Consider the following 21,837-nt stretch of genomic DNA (forward strand, 5'->3'; position numbering starts at 1 on the left):
ATATCTACATATATACACACACAGCTATTTAGATCAGTGCAATAAGCTGTTTGTTAAAAACGGATGACACCCGCTCTTACGTGCAGGTCTGCGTGGATATTATGAACTATCGTATTTGTTCAAGTTCTATTTAAATTTTAAATAGAAGGAATTTTTATTTAGTCGACAGAAATATCTTTGGTAGGAATGGTAAAAACAGACAGGAATATTATTCCTGAATAAATCAACTCAAACCTTAAACAACTTATAATATTTTGCTCTCCATAAAAATATATCCTGTCTAAATTATACAAGTTAGAAATAAAGTAAACGTTAAAAGAACAAACATTCAAATTTCTTTACTCTTATGTAATTTTATATTTTAGAAAAAATAAACTTAGATTTTAAATATCCCAAAAGATTTTGCTCTCCATAAAATATATCCTGTCAAAATTATACAAATTCAAATATGAACATGCTGCATAACAAAACCTGGAAATATAAATAAAATGTGTTCCTTTCAGCAATAACAAATCAAATCATTCAGTTGTCTTTGCTCATATGTCATTTTAGAGCTGGACGCCTGGCATCTTTTTTTGGCCACAGGTTCATTTCTGTTTGGTGTGAGGTTCTGTGTTGTGGAGATTCTCAGGATGGATTGCAGGTGCTCATCAGTGAGGCGACTCCTGTGTGCTGTTTTGTTAGTCTTTATCACTGAGAAGAGCTTCTCACACAGATATGTGCTACCAAACATGCACAAGGTTCGAGCCGCATGTAGGCGGACTTTTTGTTCTTCAAAGTCACCAAAGCGCCGTGCAAACTCAGTGCGCTCAGTTTATCAGCAAAGTGCGTGTTGGGAACACCGTAGTGACGACTTGGTTTAACATTACTTGGTAACAGGGAAAGTGGGGCAAGTGGTTGTGTCTCCAATAAAAGCAGCTTCACTTGAAATCACTTTGTGATTGTGCACGGGTAAAAACATCCGCTGAAGTGTCAGATTCTTATTTAATTCTTCTGCTTTCTGTATCTTCTGCATTAAATTCAGGTCTTTCAGGTTACCGTGATGTTTTGTTTTATAGTGCCGTCTTAGATTAAATTCTGTAATTACAGCCACATTAGCTCCACAAATGAGACACACGGGTTCAGTAAACATATACTCAGCCTCCCATCGGTTTTAAAGGCTCTATTTTCAGAATTAACTTTTCTCTTCAGCATCGTGTGAGCTAGCCCGCAATAACTTGCAGCATCATAAGGTAGATTTGATTACGCGGTAAGTGTTGACAAGGCAGCTGAAGCGCTGCATTATGGGATCTGTAGTTTATTGTGTTACCAGCGCTTCATATACCCGGGCTTTAATAACAATAATACAGTATATAAAATTATCTCAAGGGCGGATATAATTACACGCCGGGCCGGATGTGGCCCGCAGCCCTTGAGTTTGACACATATGGACTAAATAGAACTTGAAAAGATATATTTTTTCAAATGTGATCGCGCAATTCAGATAGAGTTGACGCGCACTACAGGCTGCATGCCTCAATAAGTCATCCTCCCCTCGCCCTTACTTTTTTACCGTTCATCTAATGAATACACTGAGTATGGCTTTACCAAAACAATCATTGATGGCGAATAAAGTATCCATTATTCGAGTATGTAGATCGGGTTATATATATATACATAGCATACATATACATATGAGCGTCAATGGAGGAAGACTAAACTTACTATCCACCACGAAATATTAAAAGTCAAAATAACAGAATACAATCACACTGTCCGTCTTGAGAGGCGCTGCTATTTCTCAAGATTATAAATAACAATGCTAGTAATCCTAGAGTCTTATTTTCAACAATTGATCACCTACTAAACCCAGGTAGCTCAAAGGAATGCCTCCTAAGTGCTTCCAGTGAAACCTGTGAGGCTGTCGCTGTATTTTCAATCAAAAATTAATGATATTAGAAATAACATAGTATATCTCCCCAACACTAAGGATCCCCTAAACCCCAACATCCTGTTATAAACAAATTAAACTCTTTCACTAGGATAGATTAACCTGATTTACAAAAAATATCTCAATTAAAACCCTCCACCTGCGTCCTTGACCCGATACCAACAAGGTTTTTCAAATAAGTATCAGGCGTGCTAATTGATAATGTTCTTGACATAGTAAATTCGTCACTAGATACTGGGGTCTTCCCAGACTGTCTTAAGACTGCTGTAGTTAAACCCCTACTTAAGAAACATAATCTTGACCCTCGGCTCTTGAAAATTTTAGACCCATCTCTAACCTGCCCTTCTTAAGTAAAGTTCTAGAGAAGGCAGTCATTATGCAGTTAAATGACCACCTAAATAAACATGCTATTCTTGATAAATTTCAGTCAGGTTTTAGAACAAATCACAGCACAGAAACTGCACTCGTTAAAGTAGTAAATGACTTGCGGGTAAATGCAGACAGAGGCCATTTATCTGTTCTCATCCTCTTAGATCTGAGTGCTGCATTTGACACCATTGATCACAACATTCTTAGAAATCGCCTTAGTCAATGGGTGGGCCTCTCTGGCAGTGTCTTAAATTGGTTTGAATCCTACCTGACAGGGAGAAAATATTTTGTTAGTTGTGGGAATTACAACTCGAAGACACATGATATCCAATATGGTGTTCCACAAGGCTCTATCCTGGGTCGCTGTTATTCTCAATCTACATGCTTCCGTTAGGTCAGATTATCTCAGGGCACAACGTGAGCTACCACAGCTATGCTGATGACACACAGCTGTACTTATCAATAGCACCTGATGACCCGATTCTATTGATTCACTAACACAATGTCTGACTAGTATCTCAGAATGGATGAATAGTAATTTTCTCAAGTTAAATAAAGAAAACTGAAATTTTAGTGATCAGCAATAATGGATACAATGAGGCTATTAGAAATAAACTGGATACATTAGGATTAAAAGTCAAGACGGAGGTAAAAAGCTTAGGGGTGATTGTTGACTGTAATCTGAATTTTAAATCACATATTAATCAGATCATTAGGACAGCATTTTTCACTTAAGAAACATAAGTAAAGTTAGACCTCTTATATCACTGAAAGATGCTGAGAAATTAGTTCAGCGTTTGTTTTCAGTCGACTAGATTACTGTAATGCACTCCTCTCAGGACTACCCAAAAGATATAAATCGTTTGCAACTAGTGCAGAATGCAGCTGCTAGAATCCTAACTAGGAAAAGAAAATCAGAACACATCACACCAGTCTTAGTCACTACACTGGTTACCTGTGTCATTCAGAATTGACTTTAAAATTCTGCTTATGGTTTATAAAGCCTTAAATAATCTAGCCCCATCTTATATATCGGAATGTCTGACACCTTATATTCCAAATCGTAACCTCAGATCCTCAAATGAGTGTCTCCTTAGAATTCCAAGAACAAAACTTAAAAGAAGTGGTGAGGCGGCCTTCTGCTGTTATGCACCTAAAATCTGGAATAGCCTGCCAATAGGAATTCGCCAGGCTGATACAGTAGAGCACTTTAAAACACTGCTGAAAACACATTACTTTAACATGGCCTTCTTATAACTTCATTTTAATCTTAATTTAACTTAATCCTGATACTCTGTATGTTCAATTCATCATAACAACTATTCATGGTGGCTCTAAAATCGGTACTGACCCCTACTCTCTTTTCTGTTTCTTTTTCCGGTTTCTTTGTGGTGGTGGCCTGCGCCACCTCCACCTACTCAAAGCTTCATGATGCTCCAACAATGATGGGCGGATTAAAAGGAAGAAGTCTACGTGACCATCATCATCATCAAGCCCTTCCGTGAGAATCCTAAATCCAAAGAGGACTGTTTCATTTATGTTAGGTAGAATGCCCAGAGGGGACTGGGCGGTATCATGGTCTGGAATCCCTACAGATTTTATTTTTTCTCCAGCCGTCTGGAGTTTTTGTTTTTCTGTCCCCTGGCCATTGAACCTTACTCTTATTCGATGTTAATGTTGATTTATTTTTATAATTATGTCTTTCATTTTCTATTCTTTAATATGTAAAGCACTTTGAGCTACTGTTTGTATGAAAATGTGCTATATAAATAAATGTTGTTGTTGTTGTTGTATATACCCGCGTACTTGCAGCGGAGTAGTAGTGTGTTAAAAAGGTAGAAAAGAAAAGGGAACATTTTAAAAATAACGTAACATGACTGTCAATATACAGTATTTGTTTTGTGAGTGTTACTGAGTGTTGCTGTCATCAAGGATTTGATTATCATTATTTCTTTCAATCAGGTTCGTATTTGTAGGATGTGTTGTGTTCAAGTTACATTCCGTGTTTGTCAATCGTTGTAAAGATGACAGGTTTCATTCATCGATTCGTTTCTTACTGCATCAATAAACAGCTCGTCTTCTTCTTTATCTGAGACCTGACACACTGCATGCACGGGTTTTTTTTTACACTGTCTTCCTGTGGCGGGACATTGACTTTTTCCAACGTGTGCTTTGTTTCCGCAGTAGTTGGATTTATGAATATGCTTGTATGTAGGAGACGCTTCATATTTTTTGCTGCCTTTTCAATTGTGTAATTCGGTTTTTGTTTAGCGCTCTTTGGAACTGTTGCCTTTTATCTGTGCACTGCGTCACTTCACGTGAGCCACTCGGTGTACATGCATCGAAGGTTCCCAGCTGTGCTGGTGCCATCTCGTGCTATGTCCATGGCTGTATTTAATGTTACCTTAGTCCTGGCACTTAAAACTTTCTCTCGCAGTTTAGCTGAGTTTGTGTCAAACACCACCCTGACCATCTCATCTTCCTCTCCATAAGCACAGTCCTTCACCCGTGAATATTTACCCGTGGCAGTTTGCTATTGGATTGCCGCTGGACGGACGGCCTTATATGGGCAGGCACTAAAATTACAAACGCCAGCGGCAGCCTGTCTATGAACTTAATTTAAAGTGTAGGTTTACATCGTGCTGTGTTTCCGAAGTAGCAGAACTCATGAATATGGTTGTATATGTCACTCGCTTCGCTTCTTATTGTTTAGCTGCCTTCTCAATTATATAATACATGTTTTCTTCAGCTTTTTTGAGGTCTTCCTGGTTTTCTATGTACTGCGTGATTCACGTGGGAGGCGTGATGATGTCACACGAAACTCCGCCCCACGGCGTGAAGCTCATCTCCATTACAGTAAATGGAGAAAAACTGCTTCCAGTTATGACCATTACGCGTAGAATTTCGATATAAAACCTGCCCAACTTTTGTAAGGAAGCTGTAAGGAGTGAACCTGCCAAATTTCAGCCTTCCACCCACACGGGAAGTTGGAGAATTAGTGATGAGTGATTTGCCTTTTATTATATTAGTATATATTAGTATATATATATATATATATATATATATATATATATATATATATATATATATATATATATATATATATATATATATATATATATATATATATATATATATATATATATATATATATATCCCAGCAACACTCATGACACTGCACTACTGCGAATCGCGGGTATTTTGCTAGTGTTACATATTTGTGAGTGGCAAAACTATGTGAACCTTTGCTTTCATTATCTGGTGTGACTTTGCAGCAATAACTGCAACTAAATGTTTCCGGTAACTTTTGATCATTCCTGCACACCGGCTTGGAGGAATTTCAGCCCATTCCTCTGTACAGAACAGCTTCAACTCTGGGATGTTGGCGGGTTTCCTCACATTAACTGCTCGCTTCAGGTCCTTCCACAACATTTCAATTGGATTAAGGTCGGGACTTTGACTTGGCCATTCCAAACAATTAACTTTATTCTTCTTTAATCATTCTTTGGTAGAACGACTTGTGTGCTTAGGGTCATTGTCTTGCTGCATGACCCACCTTTTCTTGAGATTCAGTTCATGGACAGATGTCCTGACATTTTCCTTTAGAATTCTCTGATATAATTCAGAATTCATTGTTCCATCAATGAAGGCAAGCCATCCTGGCCCAGATGCAACAAAACAGGCCCAAAACATGATATTTCCACCACCATGTTTCACAGATGGGATAAGGTTCTTATGCTGGAGTGCAGTGTTTTCCTTTCTCCAAACATAACATTTTTCATTTAAACTAAAAAGTTCTATTTTGGTCTCATCCGTCCACAAAACATTCTTCCAATAGCCTTCTGGTTTGTCCACGTGATCTTTAGCAAACTGCAGATGAGCAGCAATGTTTTTTTGGAGAGCAGTGGCTTTCTCCTTGCAACCCTGCCGTGCACACCACTGTTGTTCAGTGTTCTCCTGATGGTGGACTCATGAACATGAACATTAGCCAAAGTGAGACAGACTTTCAGTTGCTTAGAAGTTACCCTGGGGTCCTTTGTGACCTCACCAACTATTACACGCCTTGTTTTTGGAGTGATCTTTGTTGGTCCACCATTCCTGGGGAGGGTAACAATGGTCTTGAATTTCCTCTATTTGTACATAATCTGTCTGACTGTGGATTGGTGGAGTAGAAAGTCTTTAAAGGTGGTTTTGTAACCTTTTCCAGCCTGATGAGCATCAACAACTCTTTTTCTGAGGTCCTCAGAAATCTCCTTTGTTCTTGCCATGATACACTTCCAAAAACGTGATGTGGAGAGCAGACTTTGAAAAATCCCTGTTTTTTAAATAACACAGGGTGCCCTGATTTTCATCCCATTGATTGAAAACACCCGACTCTAATTTCACCTTCAAACTAACTGCTAATCCTAGAGGTTCATATACTTTTCCCACTCACAAATATGTAATATTCGATAATTTTCCTCAATAAATAAATGACCAAGTACTGTATAATATTTGTGTCTCATTTGTTTAAATGGTTCCTCTTTATCTACTTTTGGGACTTGAGTGAATATCTGATGATGTTTTAGGCCATATTTATGCAGAAATATAGAAAATTCTAAAGGGTTCAAAAACTTTCAAGCACAACTGTAAACTTAAAATTTAAGCCACAGGCAGTTTACTGCTTACCTTTTCAACATTTTAGGTCATTCATTGCATTCTAACTGATTAAATTTGAAGAAAAACTGGAAAAACTGAGGTGCTCTAAAACTTTTGAGTGGTATTGTATTTTGATAGTATACAAGTGCATAATGACTTGTTCAGAGTCAAAAAATAATTTAATGGTAGGGCCATAACCTGATGACTTTAGATTTTATTTTTTATTTTTTCTCCAGCCGTCTGGAGTTTTTTTGTTTTTTCTATCCCCCCTGGCCATTGAACCTTACTCTTATTCGATGTTAATGTTGATTTATTTTTTATAATTATGTCTTTCATTTTTCTATTCTTTAATATGTAAAGCACTTTGAGCTACTGTTTGTATGAAAATGTGCTATATAAATAAATGTTGTTGTTGTTGTTGTTGTTGTTTAGGGTCCCATGTTTACTTCCTGAAATAGGTTGCATCATCTAACATAAGAGATTTGAAAAACCAATTGTTAAAAAAATATAAGGACACTTGCCCACATAAAAGTGTTACTGTTTTATATCTTCTATATTTTTGCAACAGTCATTGAAATTTTCTATTTTCAAATTGATAAGGAGGGCAGGATCAATCACTGGTATGCTCTTTGGATCAGATGGAGGCCCAGTGGTAGAGGACAGCATGAAGAAAAAAAAAAAAAAAAACTAGTGGCTATTATAAATAATGATTTTTGTCTTCTCTATGACACACTACCAATAACTACTATGTAGTGTATTTATTTAACTACTAGACATTAAGCCCGTTACAATAACGGGCGCTAGAACAGTAGTGCATAAACATTAGTAGGAACAGCCTATATTAACTCCTCCTTGAACCGTCACCTTATCGTGGTGGAGGGGTTTGTGTGTCCCAATGATCCTAGGAGCTATGTTGTCCGGGGCTTTATGCCCCTGGTAGAGCCACCCAAGGCAAACTGGTCCTAGGTGAGGGATGAGACAAAGAGCGGTTCAATAAACCTCTGATGAAGAATAAAACCTTGGACGCGTTTTCCCTTGCCGGACGGGTCACGGGCCCCCTCTGGAGCCAGGCCTGGAGGTGGGGCTCGATGGCGAGCGCCTGGTGGCCGGGCACAGCCCGAAGAGGTAACGTGGGTCCTCCTCCCCATGGGCTCACCACCTATGGGAGGGGCCAAGGAGGTTGGGTGCAGTGTGAGTTGGGTGGTGGCCGAAGGCGGGGACCTTGGCGGTCTGATCCTCGGCTACAGAAACTGGCTCTTGGGACGTGGAATGTCACCTCTCTGAAGGGAAGGAGCCTGAGCTAGTGCGCGAGGTGAGAGGTTCGGCTAGATATAGTCGGACTCACCTCGGCGCACAGCTTGGACTCTGGAACCAATCTCCTTGAGAGGGGCTGGACTCTCTACCACTCTGGAGTTGCCCCCGGTGAGTGGCGCCGAGCAGGTGTGGGCATACTTATTGCCCCCACTGGAGCCTGTGCATTGGGGTTTACCCGGTGGGCGAGAGGGTGGCCTCCCTCCGCCGGGTGGGGAAGGGTCCTGACTGTTGTTTGTGCGTATGCGCGAACAGCAGTTTGGAGTATCCACCCTTTTGGAGTCTCTGGAGGGTTGCTAGAGGGCATACCTTCTGGGGATTCCCTCGTTTTGCTGGGAGACTTCAATGCTCCGTGGGCAATGACAGTGAGACCTGGAAGGGCGTGATTGGGAGGAATGGCCCCGATCTGAACCGGCGGTGTTTTGTTATTGGACTTCTGTGCTCGTCATGGATTGTCCATACGAACACCATGTTCAAGCATAAGGGTGTTCATATGTGCACTTGGCACCAGGACACCCTAGGCCTCAGGTCGATGATCGACTTTGTGGTGGTGTCGTGGACTTGCGGCCATATGTCTTGGACACTTTCGGGTGAAGAGAGGCGGGAGCTGTCAACTGATCACCACCTGGTGGTGAGTTGGCTTCGATGGTGGGGAAGATGCGGTCAGACCTGGTAGGCCCAAGCGTGTTGTGAGGGTCTGCTGGGAGCGGCTGGCAGAGTCCCCTGTCAGAAGTAGCTTCAACTCCCACCTCCGGCAGAACTTCAACCCGTCCGAGGGAGGTGGGGACATTGAGTCGAATGGGCCATGTTCCGTGCCTCTATTGTTGAGGGGCTGACCGGAGCTGTGGCCGCAAGGTGGTGGTGCCTGTCGTGGCGGCAATCCCGAACCCGTTGGTGGACACGGCGGTGAGGATGCCGTCAAGCTGAAGAAGGAGTCCTATAGGACTTTTTGTCCTGTGGGTCTCTGGAGGCAGCTGATAGGTACCGGCAGGCCAAGCGGAACGCGCCGGTTGTTGCTGAGGCAAAACTTCGGGCATGGGAGGAGTTTGGAGGCCATGGAGAGCGACTTTGGACGGCCGAGGAGATTCTGGTCCACCGTCCGGCGTCTCAGGAGGGAAGCAGTGCAGTGTCAACACCGTATATGGTGGGGATGGTGCGCTGCTGACCTCGACTTCGGGGCGTTGTGGGTCGGTGGGAGGAGTATTCAAGACCTCCTCAATCCCACTAACATGCCTTCCAATGAGGAAGCAGAGCCTGGGGACTCTGAGGTGGGCTCTCCCATCTCTGGGACTGAAGTCACCGAGGTGGTCAAAAACTCCTTGGTGGCAGGGCCCGGGGTGGATGAGATCGCCGGAGTTCCTTAAGGCTCTGGATGTTGTAGGACTGTCTTGGTTGACACGTCTCTGCAACATCGCATGGACATCGGGACAGTGCCTCTGGATTGGCAGACCGGGGTGGTGGTCCCCTCTTTAAAAGGGGACGGAGGGTGTGTTCCAACTATAGAGGGATCACACTCCTCAGCCTCCCTGGAAAAGTCTATTCGGGGTTCTGGAGAGGAGGGTCCGTCGGATAGTGAACCTCGGATTCAGGAGGAACAGTGTGGTTTTAGTCCTGGTCGCGAACAGTGGACCAGCTCTTCACCCTTAGCAGAGTCCTGGAGGGTGCATGGGAGTTTGCCCGACCGGTCTACATGTGTTTTGTGGACTTGGAAAAGGCATTCGACCGTGTCCCTCGGGAATCCTGTGGGGGTGCTCGGGAGTATGGGGTACGGACCCCTGATAAGAGCTGTTCGGTCTCTGTACAACGGTGTCAGAGCTTGGTCCGCATTGCGGCAGTAAGTCGAGCCCGTTTCCAGTGAGAGTTGGACTCCGCCAGGGCTGCCCTTTGTCACCGATTCTGTTCATAACTTTTATGGACAGAATTTCTAAGCGCAACCAGGGTGTTGAAGGGGTCGGTTTGGTGGACTCAGGATTGGGTCACTGCTTTTGCAGATGATGTTGTCCTTTTTGCTTCATCAGGCCGTGATCTTCAGCTCTCTCTGGATCGGTTCGCAGCTGAGTGTGAAGCGGCTGGGATGAGAATCAGCACCTCAAATCCGAGCATGGTCCTCAGCGGAAAAGGGTGGAGTGCCCTCTCAGGGTTGGGGAGAGATCCTGCCCCAAGTGGAGGAGTTCAAGTATCTCGGGTCTTGTTCACGAGTGAGGGAAGAATGGGCGTGAGATCGACAGGCGGATCGGTCGCGGCATCCGCAGTGATGCGGCTCTGCATCGGTCTGTCGTGGTGAAAAAGGAGATAAGCCGTAAGGCAAAGCTCTCAATTTACCAGTCGATCTACGATCCTACCCACACCTATGGTCATGAGCTATGGGTAGTGACCGAAAGAACGAGATCGCGAATACAAGCGGCTGAAATGAGTTTCCTCCGCAGGGTGTCTGGGCTTTCCCTTAAAGATAGGGTGAGAAGCTCAGTCATCCGGGAGGGGCTCAGAGTAGAGCCGCTGCTCCTCCATCGAGAGGAGTCAGATGAGGTGGCTCGGGCATCTGATCAGGATGCCTCCTGGGCCTCCCTGGTGAGGTGTTCGGCACGTCCAACGGGAGGAGGCCCGGGGAAGACCCAGGACACGCTGGAGGGACTATGTCTCCCGGCTGGCCTGGGAGCATGGGATTCTCCCGAAGAGCTGGAAGAAGTGGCGGGGAGGGAAGTCTGGGCCTCTCTGCTTAAGCTGCTGCCCCTGCGACCCGACCTCGGATAAGCGGAAGAGGATGGATGGATGGATGGATGGATGGATGGATGGATGGATGGAGCCTATATTAAATGGCAAGGGACCTTGACCTCATTCTGTTTCTTGTCTTAATTTTTTTTTGTCAAAAATATTTTTGTAAGAAGCCTAAAGTAAAATAATAATAAAAATAAAATAGAAATGTATATGACAACACAGTAAGTATAATTAATATTGTCTTGGTATAAAACTTTATAACAATCTGTAAGGCACAATATCTGAAGAAGATATTTAGGAAACATTTTCTATTTTTTTACCTAATGAAATGTTTCTATAAAATTTCATTACAGACAACATTTCTTGTAAATATTTTGGCAACAGTTTGCCTTGATCAGGACCATCTACAACCTTGACAACAACATCTGGAAAACTTCTAACTCTTGATAATGCAATATATAACTGACTGTGGCTGAATACGGATTCTGGCAAGTAAATTCCAACTTTTTCTAAGGTTTGTTCTTCTGAGTCTTTCTCTTTTAGCGTTTTTCTGACGGTCATTTTCTTTTTCTTCAATCGATCTATTTGCTCGTGTTTTTCTTGTCTTTCAGCCTTTCTTTTGTTGATGTTTACTTGTTGAGCTGACCGTTCTTCCAGGAGATGTTGCTTATATAGGATTTGATTGTTCATGTCTTTTGTCCTACTTGACGTGTCCTTTTTGTTGGGTGGCATGTTGTTAGTAGATACGTCTGTAATATTTTCTCTTACAGTAATACTGGCTTGTATGTGGCTGTAATATGCATCACTGTATTGTGTGTCTTTAATTTTCTCTCACACACACACACACACGGTCACCTGGAAGCACACAGGGGTTTTATTAAAGAGGATTAGAAAGTGTTTCAGAAAGTGCTACTGGAGCTCCTTCACATGTAAGCCAATACGTATTTATAAAGAATCACTGTTACTGCTTATTAAATTATATATACAGTGGGTATAGAAAAGAATCATCCCCTTAGAAATATTCCCAATTTTTTTTCTTTACAGCCTAAAATGAAAACATACACAACACATATTTCTTCCCAGCTTTATTTACTCAATGCAACCTATAACATCCAAATGAAAGATATCACAGATACATTAAAAAATATATATATATAAAAAAAATCAAAAACAAGATGTACTAATGTCTTAATAAAGGATCACCTCCCCAATGCCAAAATTTTGTTCAACCACCTTTTCCTTTAATGACAGCCATGAGTCTGTCTGTTGATACTTCTATTATCAGCTTTGCACATCTAAATTGAGTAATATTTGCACACTCCTCTTTACAGAACTGTTCAAGTTCGGTCAAATTGGATGGTGAACGTTGGTGGACTGCTATCTTCAAATCTTTCCACACATTTTCTGGGCTCTGACTGGGCCACATGAGGACATTCACTTTTTTATCCTTCAGCCACTGTTTGGTCAATTTTGCTGTATGCTCCGTGTCATTGTCATGTTGAAAAGTGAACATTCTGCCCATCTTCAATTTTTTGGCGGAGGATAGCAGGTTTTCCTCAAGAATTTGACGGTATTTTGCCCCATCCATTGTTACTTCTACCCTAACAAGAGCCATAGGCCCTGCAGCACAGAAACACCCCTACAACAGGATGCTGCCACCTCCATGCTTTACTCTAGGTATGGTGTGTTGTGGATGGTGAGCTGCATTGATTTCTGCAAGGTGTACCGCTTGGTACTGAGGCCAAATAGTTCGATTTTGGTCTCATCTTACCATAAGACCTGTTCCACTTAGCATCAGAATCTTCAAGGTGCATTCTGGCAAAGCTCAAAAGAGCCTTAATGTGGCCTTTCCTTTTTGAGAAGTGGCTTTTTCCTTGCAACCCTCCCAAACAAGCCACAATTGTGGAGTGCTTGTGTAATTGTTGTCACAAGCACACAATGACCACTCTTTGCCATAAAATCCTGTAACTCTTTCAAAGTGGCCATTAGCCTCTTGGTGGCCTCTCTTACCAGTTTCCTCCTTGTTCTTCCATGCAGTTTGGAGGGACAGCCGGATCCAGGGAGGGTCCTAGTAGTACCAAACACTTGACCCTTCTTTATTATGGACTTTACTGTGCTCCATGGGATTGATAAAGCCTTTAAGATATTTTTTGTATCCATCTCTTGCTTTATGTCTGTCCACAACTCTATCCCTGAGATCTTTTGAAAGTGGCTTGCCACCCATAGTCAGTTGCACTACCTTGCTTGGAATGCTCCAGGAACACCCGTTTTTATGCTTCATTAATTCCACTGATTTTGATCACAGGTGGATGCCAGTAACCATTGTCTGCAATGGAAATGGTGGTTACTTACACCTGATTGAGTTTACAAATATTGTTTTTTGTTTAGTGATCCTTTATTAATCTCAGTATTTCTTGTTTTTGATTTTTTAAAATTCGTCTGAACTGTAGCTGTGATATCTTTCACTTGGATGTTATAGATTGCATTGAGTAAGTAAAGCTGGAAAAATATTGGTTTGTGTATTTTCATTTAAAGCTGTAAAGCAAACAAAATGGGAATATTTCGAAGGGGGTGATTCTTTTCTATGCCCACTGCTTGTGTGTGTGTATGTATATATATATATGTAACCTTGGTATACGTCCTTAATTCGTTCCAGACCCTTTGACTTGTACCACACAGGACAAATACCAAACAAATTTTTCCCATAAGAAATAATGGGAAAATGATTAATCCTTTCCCATGAAAAAAAAAAAATCCTATTGCTATTGGCATATTATACATTGATGGGGTTGTATAAAATAATTTAAACACTCCTTAATACTAAAATACATATATACAAAAGCAATTAGATGAAATAAATGAAAATTTTACCTCACTTTACTTTTTAATAACATCTTTGTTTTTCACAATCGTAGATACCGTCGTTCTCGGCAAACGGTATGCAACAGCCATGAACCCTACACCGTCGGTAATGTGCCTCACTGCTAACCTCATTGGTAAAGCAAGGGGATGGAGAAAAAGTGCAAAGTGCTTTTATTAAAACAATTAACAAAACAAGGTGTTCAAATTAAAGTGCAGTCTCCAAAGTTCCAATAAATAATCCATAAAATCAGAAGTGAAACGTGGAGGTTAAAACAATAGAAAAACTCTTCTTAAAACACTTGAAGTTAAAATACAGCAGGAAGCATTCTTTAAAAACAAAAAAAAAACACCAAGAAGAAGCCCTGTGCCTTTTACCTAAGCCCCCAGCTTCTTTCTTTTACTCCCCTTCAAGCCAACTCACGCTTTTGTTTATCAAGATAAGAAGCCCTCTCTCTCTCACTCACTCACCCTCTCGTCCGTTCTTTCTTTTTACTGCCCTTCTAGCTGACTCGCGCTTCTGTTTATCAAGATAAGCAGCCCCAGGAACAATCATGAATCTGGACGGTCCCTCCTAAGTGCACTTTGGTGAAAGCGACCACATTGCGAATCGCCCTGACAACCTTCAGCCACATGACCACCACGCCCCCTCACCAAGCTCTGGCGCGGTGATTATTTATACCCAAAGCTGGACTTGGACAGGAGCTGTGGACCCGCTATATCACACATGTGAAAGTTCACAGAGAGTTATAGCGCGGGTTGTTCACTGAATGCTAGCAACTAAGCACTACGCAGCTCATGGGCAGTCGTGGCTTTGTCTCGAGAGAGGTAAACAAGTTTAGCACGGAAGTCGTATGCCAAACAAATAAACCAAGCAAAATTTTTTGTTTCCAAACAGGACTTATTCCAAAGCAGACGTATACCACTGTGTATATATATATATATATATATATACACAGTAATCCCTCCCTAGACGAAAATCCGCGAAGTAGAAACCATATGTTTGTGTAGTTAATTTTTATATATTTTAAGCCCTTATAAACTCTCCCACACTGTTAACATTATTAGAGCCCTCTAGACATGAAATAACACCCTTTAGTCAAAAGTTTAAACTGTCCTCTAAGACAAGACAGAGATGACAGTTCTTTCTCACAATTAAAAGAATGCAAATAGATCTTCTTCTCTTGAGGAGCAGAGAATTTCAGAGGGAGATCGAGAGAGAGCTTTCGCAAAGAAAAGCAAACAATCAAAAATTTAATACTTGTGCTTTTAAGTTTGCCGGCATATTTTTAGAGGCGTCAGTAGAGAATGTCAGAGAGGGTGAGAGAGAGGCAGAGACAAACAAACAATCAAGCTCAGCGGGGATGCATATCTTATAGCATTGAGGAGTTTTAGTTAATATGTAATACATGCTCTGATTGGGTAGCTTCTAAGCCATCCGGCAATAGCGTCCCTTGTATGAAATCAACAGGGCAAACAAACTGAGGAAGCGTGTATCATACATTAAAAGACCCACTGTCTGCAGAAATCCGTGAACCAGCGAAAAATCTGTGATATATATATTTAGATGTGCTCACATTTAAAATCCTCGATAGAGTGAAACTGCTTGAAAGTCGAAACGCAGATATAGCGAGGGATTACTGTATATATATATATATATATATATATATATATATATATATATATATATATATATATATATATATATATATATATATATATATATAAAAATAAAACATATTCAAATGTCTGGTGTATAATTGCATATAATTGTTGCAAGAAAGGAATAAAGGGGTACATGAGTACACAGTACAGGAATTCTTTATTTAATTACAAGCCCCTTAACAAAGCAAAATGTTTATCAAAGCAAATACTCTTACCTCCTCTTCAACAGCAAAGAGCTTCACAATATTCTTGTTATTTAGCTTCTTTAACACTTCAAACTCCCTCATTTGGACATCCAAAGGACGAAGAAAGCTGAGACTGTTGAAAACTTTCACAGCATAAAGATCACCAGTTTTCTGAAAAAGAATTAAAACTTAGAAATAAAGCACTATACTAATATTTTTAGGTATTAGCACTGAGTGCCTGTCTGTGGCAGAGCACTTCAAGCAACTAATAAACCGAAAAGAAGCAAGTATGGCTGGGGTAATCATGCAACAATCATTTCAGTAATACTCTGCATGTATTTTTATTATGAGCTCCCAATTGTCGTTTCACAATTTACTTTGGTATATTAAGTATCCTTACAGCTGGAACCAATTTCTCATATCATTTATCACAAATTTCAATTATTTCTTCTTTAGTATGTTATTCAATAGTTTGTAATGTTCATGCATTTTATAATCTGATAGAAGTTCACCACTAATTTCTCCTCCTGTCAAAGAGAAAGATTTGGCTGTTAGTTTTATTTTATGATTTCCTCACTCTTTATTATGCCTTCATTGACATTTCTAAATAAAATGTCCCTTGTACTTGTTTTCAGGTCTTCAAAAATACAAGTATAGAACATTTTATAAAGTGAGCAATGCTTCATTTAATCAAACAGTAGAAATATGTAACAGTAATGCAATATGTAGTTCACAGAGCAGTACTTGTAATAACTTTAGAGAAACACAGCAGCAACTATTTAACAGAAAAAAATAATATAACTAGACTTTGTAAGAGCTGCAGGTAATTTTAGTGTTCTTGTAATAATTGATTTTAGCACATACACATACAAATTAAATGCACTTTCAAAATAAGTTTATTCTCAAACCTTTCCAACTAAAATACCTACACAATAACTATACTCATAATAAACGAACAATAAAATATCAGAGAAGCCTTGGATTAAATAAAAAGGCTGTAGTTATCAGCAGGGAGACGTGAATCCCATGGCGAAGCAAGGAAGGGAATGTAGAGACTAGAGCAACAGAAGGCCTAATATAAGCAGGCAGCCAACAACGTGGGCGGCGTTGGGATGGGGGACCCAACGTTGCCTCACACGGTGACCGAGCTGCAGGCTATGGACGTATATATTGTATGTAAGAAAACAGGATTCAGTTAGCATTGGGAACCTGTGTACCAAATTTCGAGAAGATGGGCCCATAAGCAACAAAGACCGTTGAAAAGTTCAACATGGCGGCCGACAGTGGCATCATACCACCGAAATAAGTACGTACATTGGATTCGGTTAGAGCAGGGAAGTCGCCTAGCAAATTTTGTAAACATGGCGCCATAAATAAGAAAGTTCAAAATGGCGGACGTTGTCAACCGTTATGTGTAGAATTTTGAAATGAAACCTGCTTAACTTTTGTAAGTAAGCTGTAAGGAATTAGCATGCTATATGTATGTATGTGTATATATACATATACACACATACATACATATATATATACACATATACATACTTACATACATATATATATATATATATATATATATATATATATATATATATATATATATATATATATATATATATATATATATATATATATATATATATATATATATATATATATATATATATATATATATATATATATATATATATATATATATCTATCTATACTAATAAAAGGCAAAGCCCTCAATCACTCACTGACTCATCACTAATTCTCCAACTTCCCATGTGGGTGGAAGGCTGAAATTTGGCAGGTTCATTCCTTACAGCTTCCTTACAAAAGTTGGGCAGGTTTCATATCGAAATTCTACGGCGTAATGGTCATAGCTGGAGCAGTTTTTCTCCATTTACTGTAATGGAGATGAGCTTCAACAGTGGTGAGGGAGTTTAGTATGACATCATCCGCCTCTCCGTAATCCGCGCAGTACATAGAAAAACCAGGAAGACCTCAAAAAGCGCTCAAGAAATGCATTATATAATTGAGAAGGCAGCGAAACAATAAGAAGCGGCGGTGACATATACAACCATATTCATGAGTTCTGCTACTTGGAAACAAAGCCGATGTAAACCTACACTTTAAATTAAGTTCATAGACAGGCTGCGCTGGTGTTTGTAATTTAGTGCCTGCCCATATAAGGCCGTCCGTCAGCGGCAATCCAATAGCAAACTGCCGCGGGTAAATATTCACGGGTGAAGGACTGTGCTTATGGAGAGGAAGATGAGATGGTCAGGGTGGTGTTTGACACAAACTCAAGCGAAACTGCGACAGAAAGTTTTAAGTGCCAGGACTAAGGTAACATTAAATAAAGCTATGGACATAGCGAGATGGCACCAGCACAGCTGGGAACCTTCGATGCAAATGTACACCGAGTGGCTCCGTGAACTGGCGCGGTGCACAGATAAAAGCAACAGTTCAAAAGCGCTGAACAAAACGATTACACAATTGAAAAGGCAGCAAAAATATGAAGCGTCTGATAAGCATATTCATAAATGCAGCTACTGTGGAAACAAAGCACACGGTGGAAAAAGTCAATGTCGGCTAAAGGAAGACAGTGTAAAAAACCTGTGCATGCAGTGTGTCAGGTCTCAGATAAAGAAGAAGGCGAGCTGTTTATTGATGCAGTAAGAAACTAATCGATGAATGAAACCTGTCATCTTTACAGCGATTGACAAACCGGAGATGTAACTTGACACAACACATCCTACAAATCGAACCTGATTGAAAGAAATAATGATAATCAAATCCTTGATGACAGCAACACTCAGTAACACTCACAAAACAAATACTGTATATTGACAGTCATGTTACATTATTTTAAAATGTTCCCTTTTCTTTTTCTACCTTTTTAACACACTACTTCTCATGCGATACATAGGTATATATATATATATATATATATATATATATATATATATATATATATATATATATATATATATCCCGCTCTACATACTCGAATAATGGATACTTTATTCGCCATCAATGATTGTTTTGGTAAAGCCATACTTGCCGAACACTTACCGTTTACTAGAGTTATTGCGCACTGAGTTTGCACGGCGCTTTGGTGACTACATGCGGCTCGAACCTTGTGCATGTTTGGTAGCACATATCTGTGTGAGAAGCTCTTCTCAGTGATAAAGACTAACAAAACAGCACATAGGGTACCTCACTGATGAGCACCTGCAATCCATCCTGAGAATCTCCACAACACAGAACCTCACACCAAACAGAAACGAACTTGTGGCCAAAAAAATATGCCAGGCGTCCAGCTCTAAAATGACATATGAGCAAAGACAACTGAATGATTTGATTTGTTATTGCGTAAGGCGGGAGTCAACCGTTTTAACAAACAGCGTATTGCACTGATACGAAATAGCTGTGTGTGTATATATGTATGTATATGTATATATATGTTTATATATATGTGTGTGTATGTATGTATATGTGTGTATATATGTGTGTGTATATATGTAGATATATATGTATGTATATGTGTATATGTATAGATATATATATATGACAACAACACTCATCACTCACAACAGTGACAAAACAATTACATTGACAATCAGGTTACGTTATTTTCAAAATGTTTCCTTTTCTTTTCATTGCTTCTTTAACACACTACTTCTCCGCGCGGGTATTTTTGCTAGTATATATATATATATATATATATATATATATACACACACACACACACACACATATATATATATACATACACACACACACACACACACACATATACATACACACACACACACACACATATATATATATATATGTGTGTGTGTATATATATATATATATATATATATATATGTGTGTATATATATATATATATATATATATATATATATATATATATATATATATGTGTGTATATATATATATATATATATATATATATATATATATATATATATATATATATATATATATATACATACATATATACATACATACATACATACACACACATACACTGTGTGCACAATTCCAACTCCAAGCTGTATTAACTTGAATGCTTATTGGATTTAAGCATGTCAGGTGATGTGTATTTGTGTAATGAGGGAGGGTGTGGCCTAAGGAGATCAACACCCTATATCATGGTGTGCAGAATTATTAGGCAGCTAGTTTACCTCAGGCAAAATGGGCCAAAAACGAGATTTAACTGACTCTGAAAAGTCAAAAATTGTAAAAAGTCTTTCAGAGGAATGCAGCACTTTTGGATTTGCTAAGATATTGGTGTGTGATCACAGAACTATCAAACATTTTGTTGCAAATAGTCAACAGGGTGGCTAGAAACGTGTTGAGAACAAAAGATGCAAATTAGCTGCCAAAGATCTGAGAAGAATCAAACGTGAAGCTACCAGGAACCCATTATCCTCCAGTACTTTCATATTCCAGAGCTGCAACCTACCTGGAGTGCCCAGAAGTACAAGGTGTTCAGTGCTCAAAGACATGGCCAAGTAAGGAGGGCTGAAACCCAACCACCACTGAACAAGAAACATAAGTTGAAACGTCAAAACTGGGCCAAGAAATATCTGAAGACAGATTTTTTCAAAGGTTTTATGGACCGATGAGATGAGAGTGACTCTTGATGGACCAGATGGATGGACCTGTGGATCAGTAATGGGCACAGAGCTCCACTCCAACGTGGAGGTGGGGTACTGGTATGAGCTGGTATTTTTAAAGATGAGCTAGTTGGACCTTTTTGCATTAAGGATGAACTCAAAATCAACTCCCAAACCTACTGCCAGTTTTTCGAAGACACTTTCTTCAAACAGTGATACAGGAAAAAGACCATGATTTTATGCAGGCCAATGCTCCATCACTTGCATCGAAGTTCTCCACTGCGTGGCCAGCTAGTAAAGGCCTTAAAGATTAAGGAATAATGACATGGCCCCCCTTCCTCATCTGACCTAAACCCTATCGAGAACTTGTGGGCACTTCTTAAACGCTAGATTTACGGGGGAGAAAAACAATACACCTCTCTGAAGAGTGTCTGGGAGGCTGTAGTCACTGCTCCACAAAAAGCTGATCATCAACAGATCAAGAAACTGACAGACTACATGAATGGAAAGGCTTATGACTGTTATTGGAAAGAAGGGTGGCTATATTGGTCATTGATTGATTGATTGATTTTTTTTGAAATGTCAGAGATGTTTATTTGTAAATTTTGAGGTGTTTGTTTATTATTCTCACTATAACAGATGAAAATAAACAAGTGAGATGGGAAAATTTTCATTTTCCTTTAGTTGCATAATAAATCTGCACACTAATAGTTGCCTAATAATTTTGCGCACATATGTATTCCCCTAATAAGTTTCACACTCACATTTCCGTTGTGAAACATTTAGGTTTCAGGTTTATTAACATTTTGGATTGACTGATAGCACTGTGTTTGTTCCATATTAAAATTAATCCTCAAAAATACAACTTGCCTAATAATTGTGCACACAGTGTATATATATATATATATATATATATACACACACACACACACATATATATATCCCTCCATGTCAACGCCTCCTCCTGCTTCTCTGCATCTCCATCCGGACATCATCTTCCAACCACGCCGGAGATACATTCATGTGGATCCCGCAGATGGTCCACCAGGATCCCTCGTCTGCAATAAAGTCTTTCTGGTCCAACTCTGCCGTCCTCCTGCCATGCTGATGGGGCTGTCGACCATAGTGTGCTTGCCAGGCCTAACTAGGTCGGCTAACACCTCTACTACCCATGGGACTACCACTTTCAACTTCGGACTACTGAACATTCGCTCACTTACGAACAAGGGGTCTCTTGTTCAGGATCTCCTCGTTGATCATAAGTTTGATTTCCTCTGTTTAGTTGAGACTTGGCAAAAACCTAATGACTTTTCTGAACTCAATGAATCCACTCCGCCGGGATTTGTTTACATCTGTCAACCTCACGGCACTGGCCGCGGAGGAGGTCTCACGATGTTATACCGCGAGAAGTGGAACGTTTTGCCGATGTCTGTCCCTGCTCTCAACTTCGTTTGAATGTACTGTATGCAAGTTACCTGGATCTTAGCCTACCGTCGCGCTGCTGTTTATCGTCCACCTAAACGGATAGTGACTTTTAAATGACTTTGCT

General features: G+C 40.1%; 1 protein-coding gene across 2 annotated transcripts in view; it reads right to left on the bottom strand.

Annotated features, from left to right (window-relative positions):
• Nucleotides 1–21,837, bottom strand: part of tbk1 (TANK-binding kinase 1) — a 242,608-nt gene that overhangs the window by 169,066 nt on the left and 51,705 nt on the right. For both annotated transcript variants that reach the window (XM_039769963.1, XM_039769962.1), the window contains exon 3: nt 15,703–15,843. In XM_039769963.1, the coding sequence (XP_039625897.1) occupies nt 15,703–15,843 (141 nt within the window). The remainder of the gene's footprint in view (nt 1–15,702; nt 15,844–21,837) is intronic.

This window comes from Polypterus senegalus, chromosome 11, assembly GCF_016835505.1.
Source record: "Polypterus senegalus isolate Bchr_013 chromosome 11, ASM1683550v1, whole genome shotgun sequence".
NCBI lineage: Eukaryota > Metazoa > Chordata > Cladistia > Polypteriformes > Polypteridae > Polypterus > Polypterus senegalus.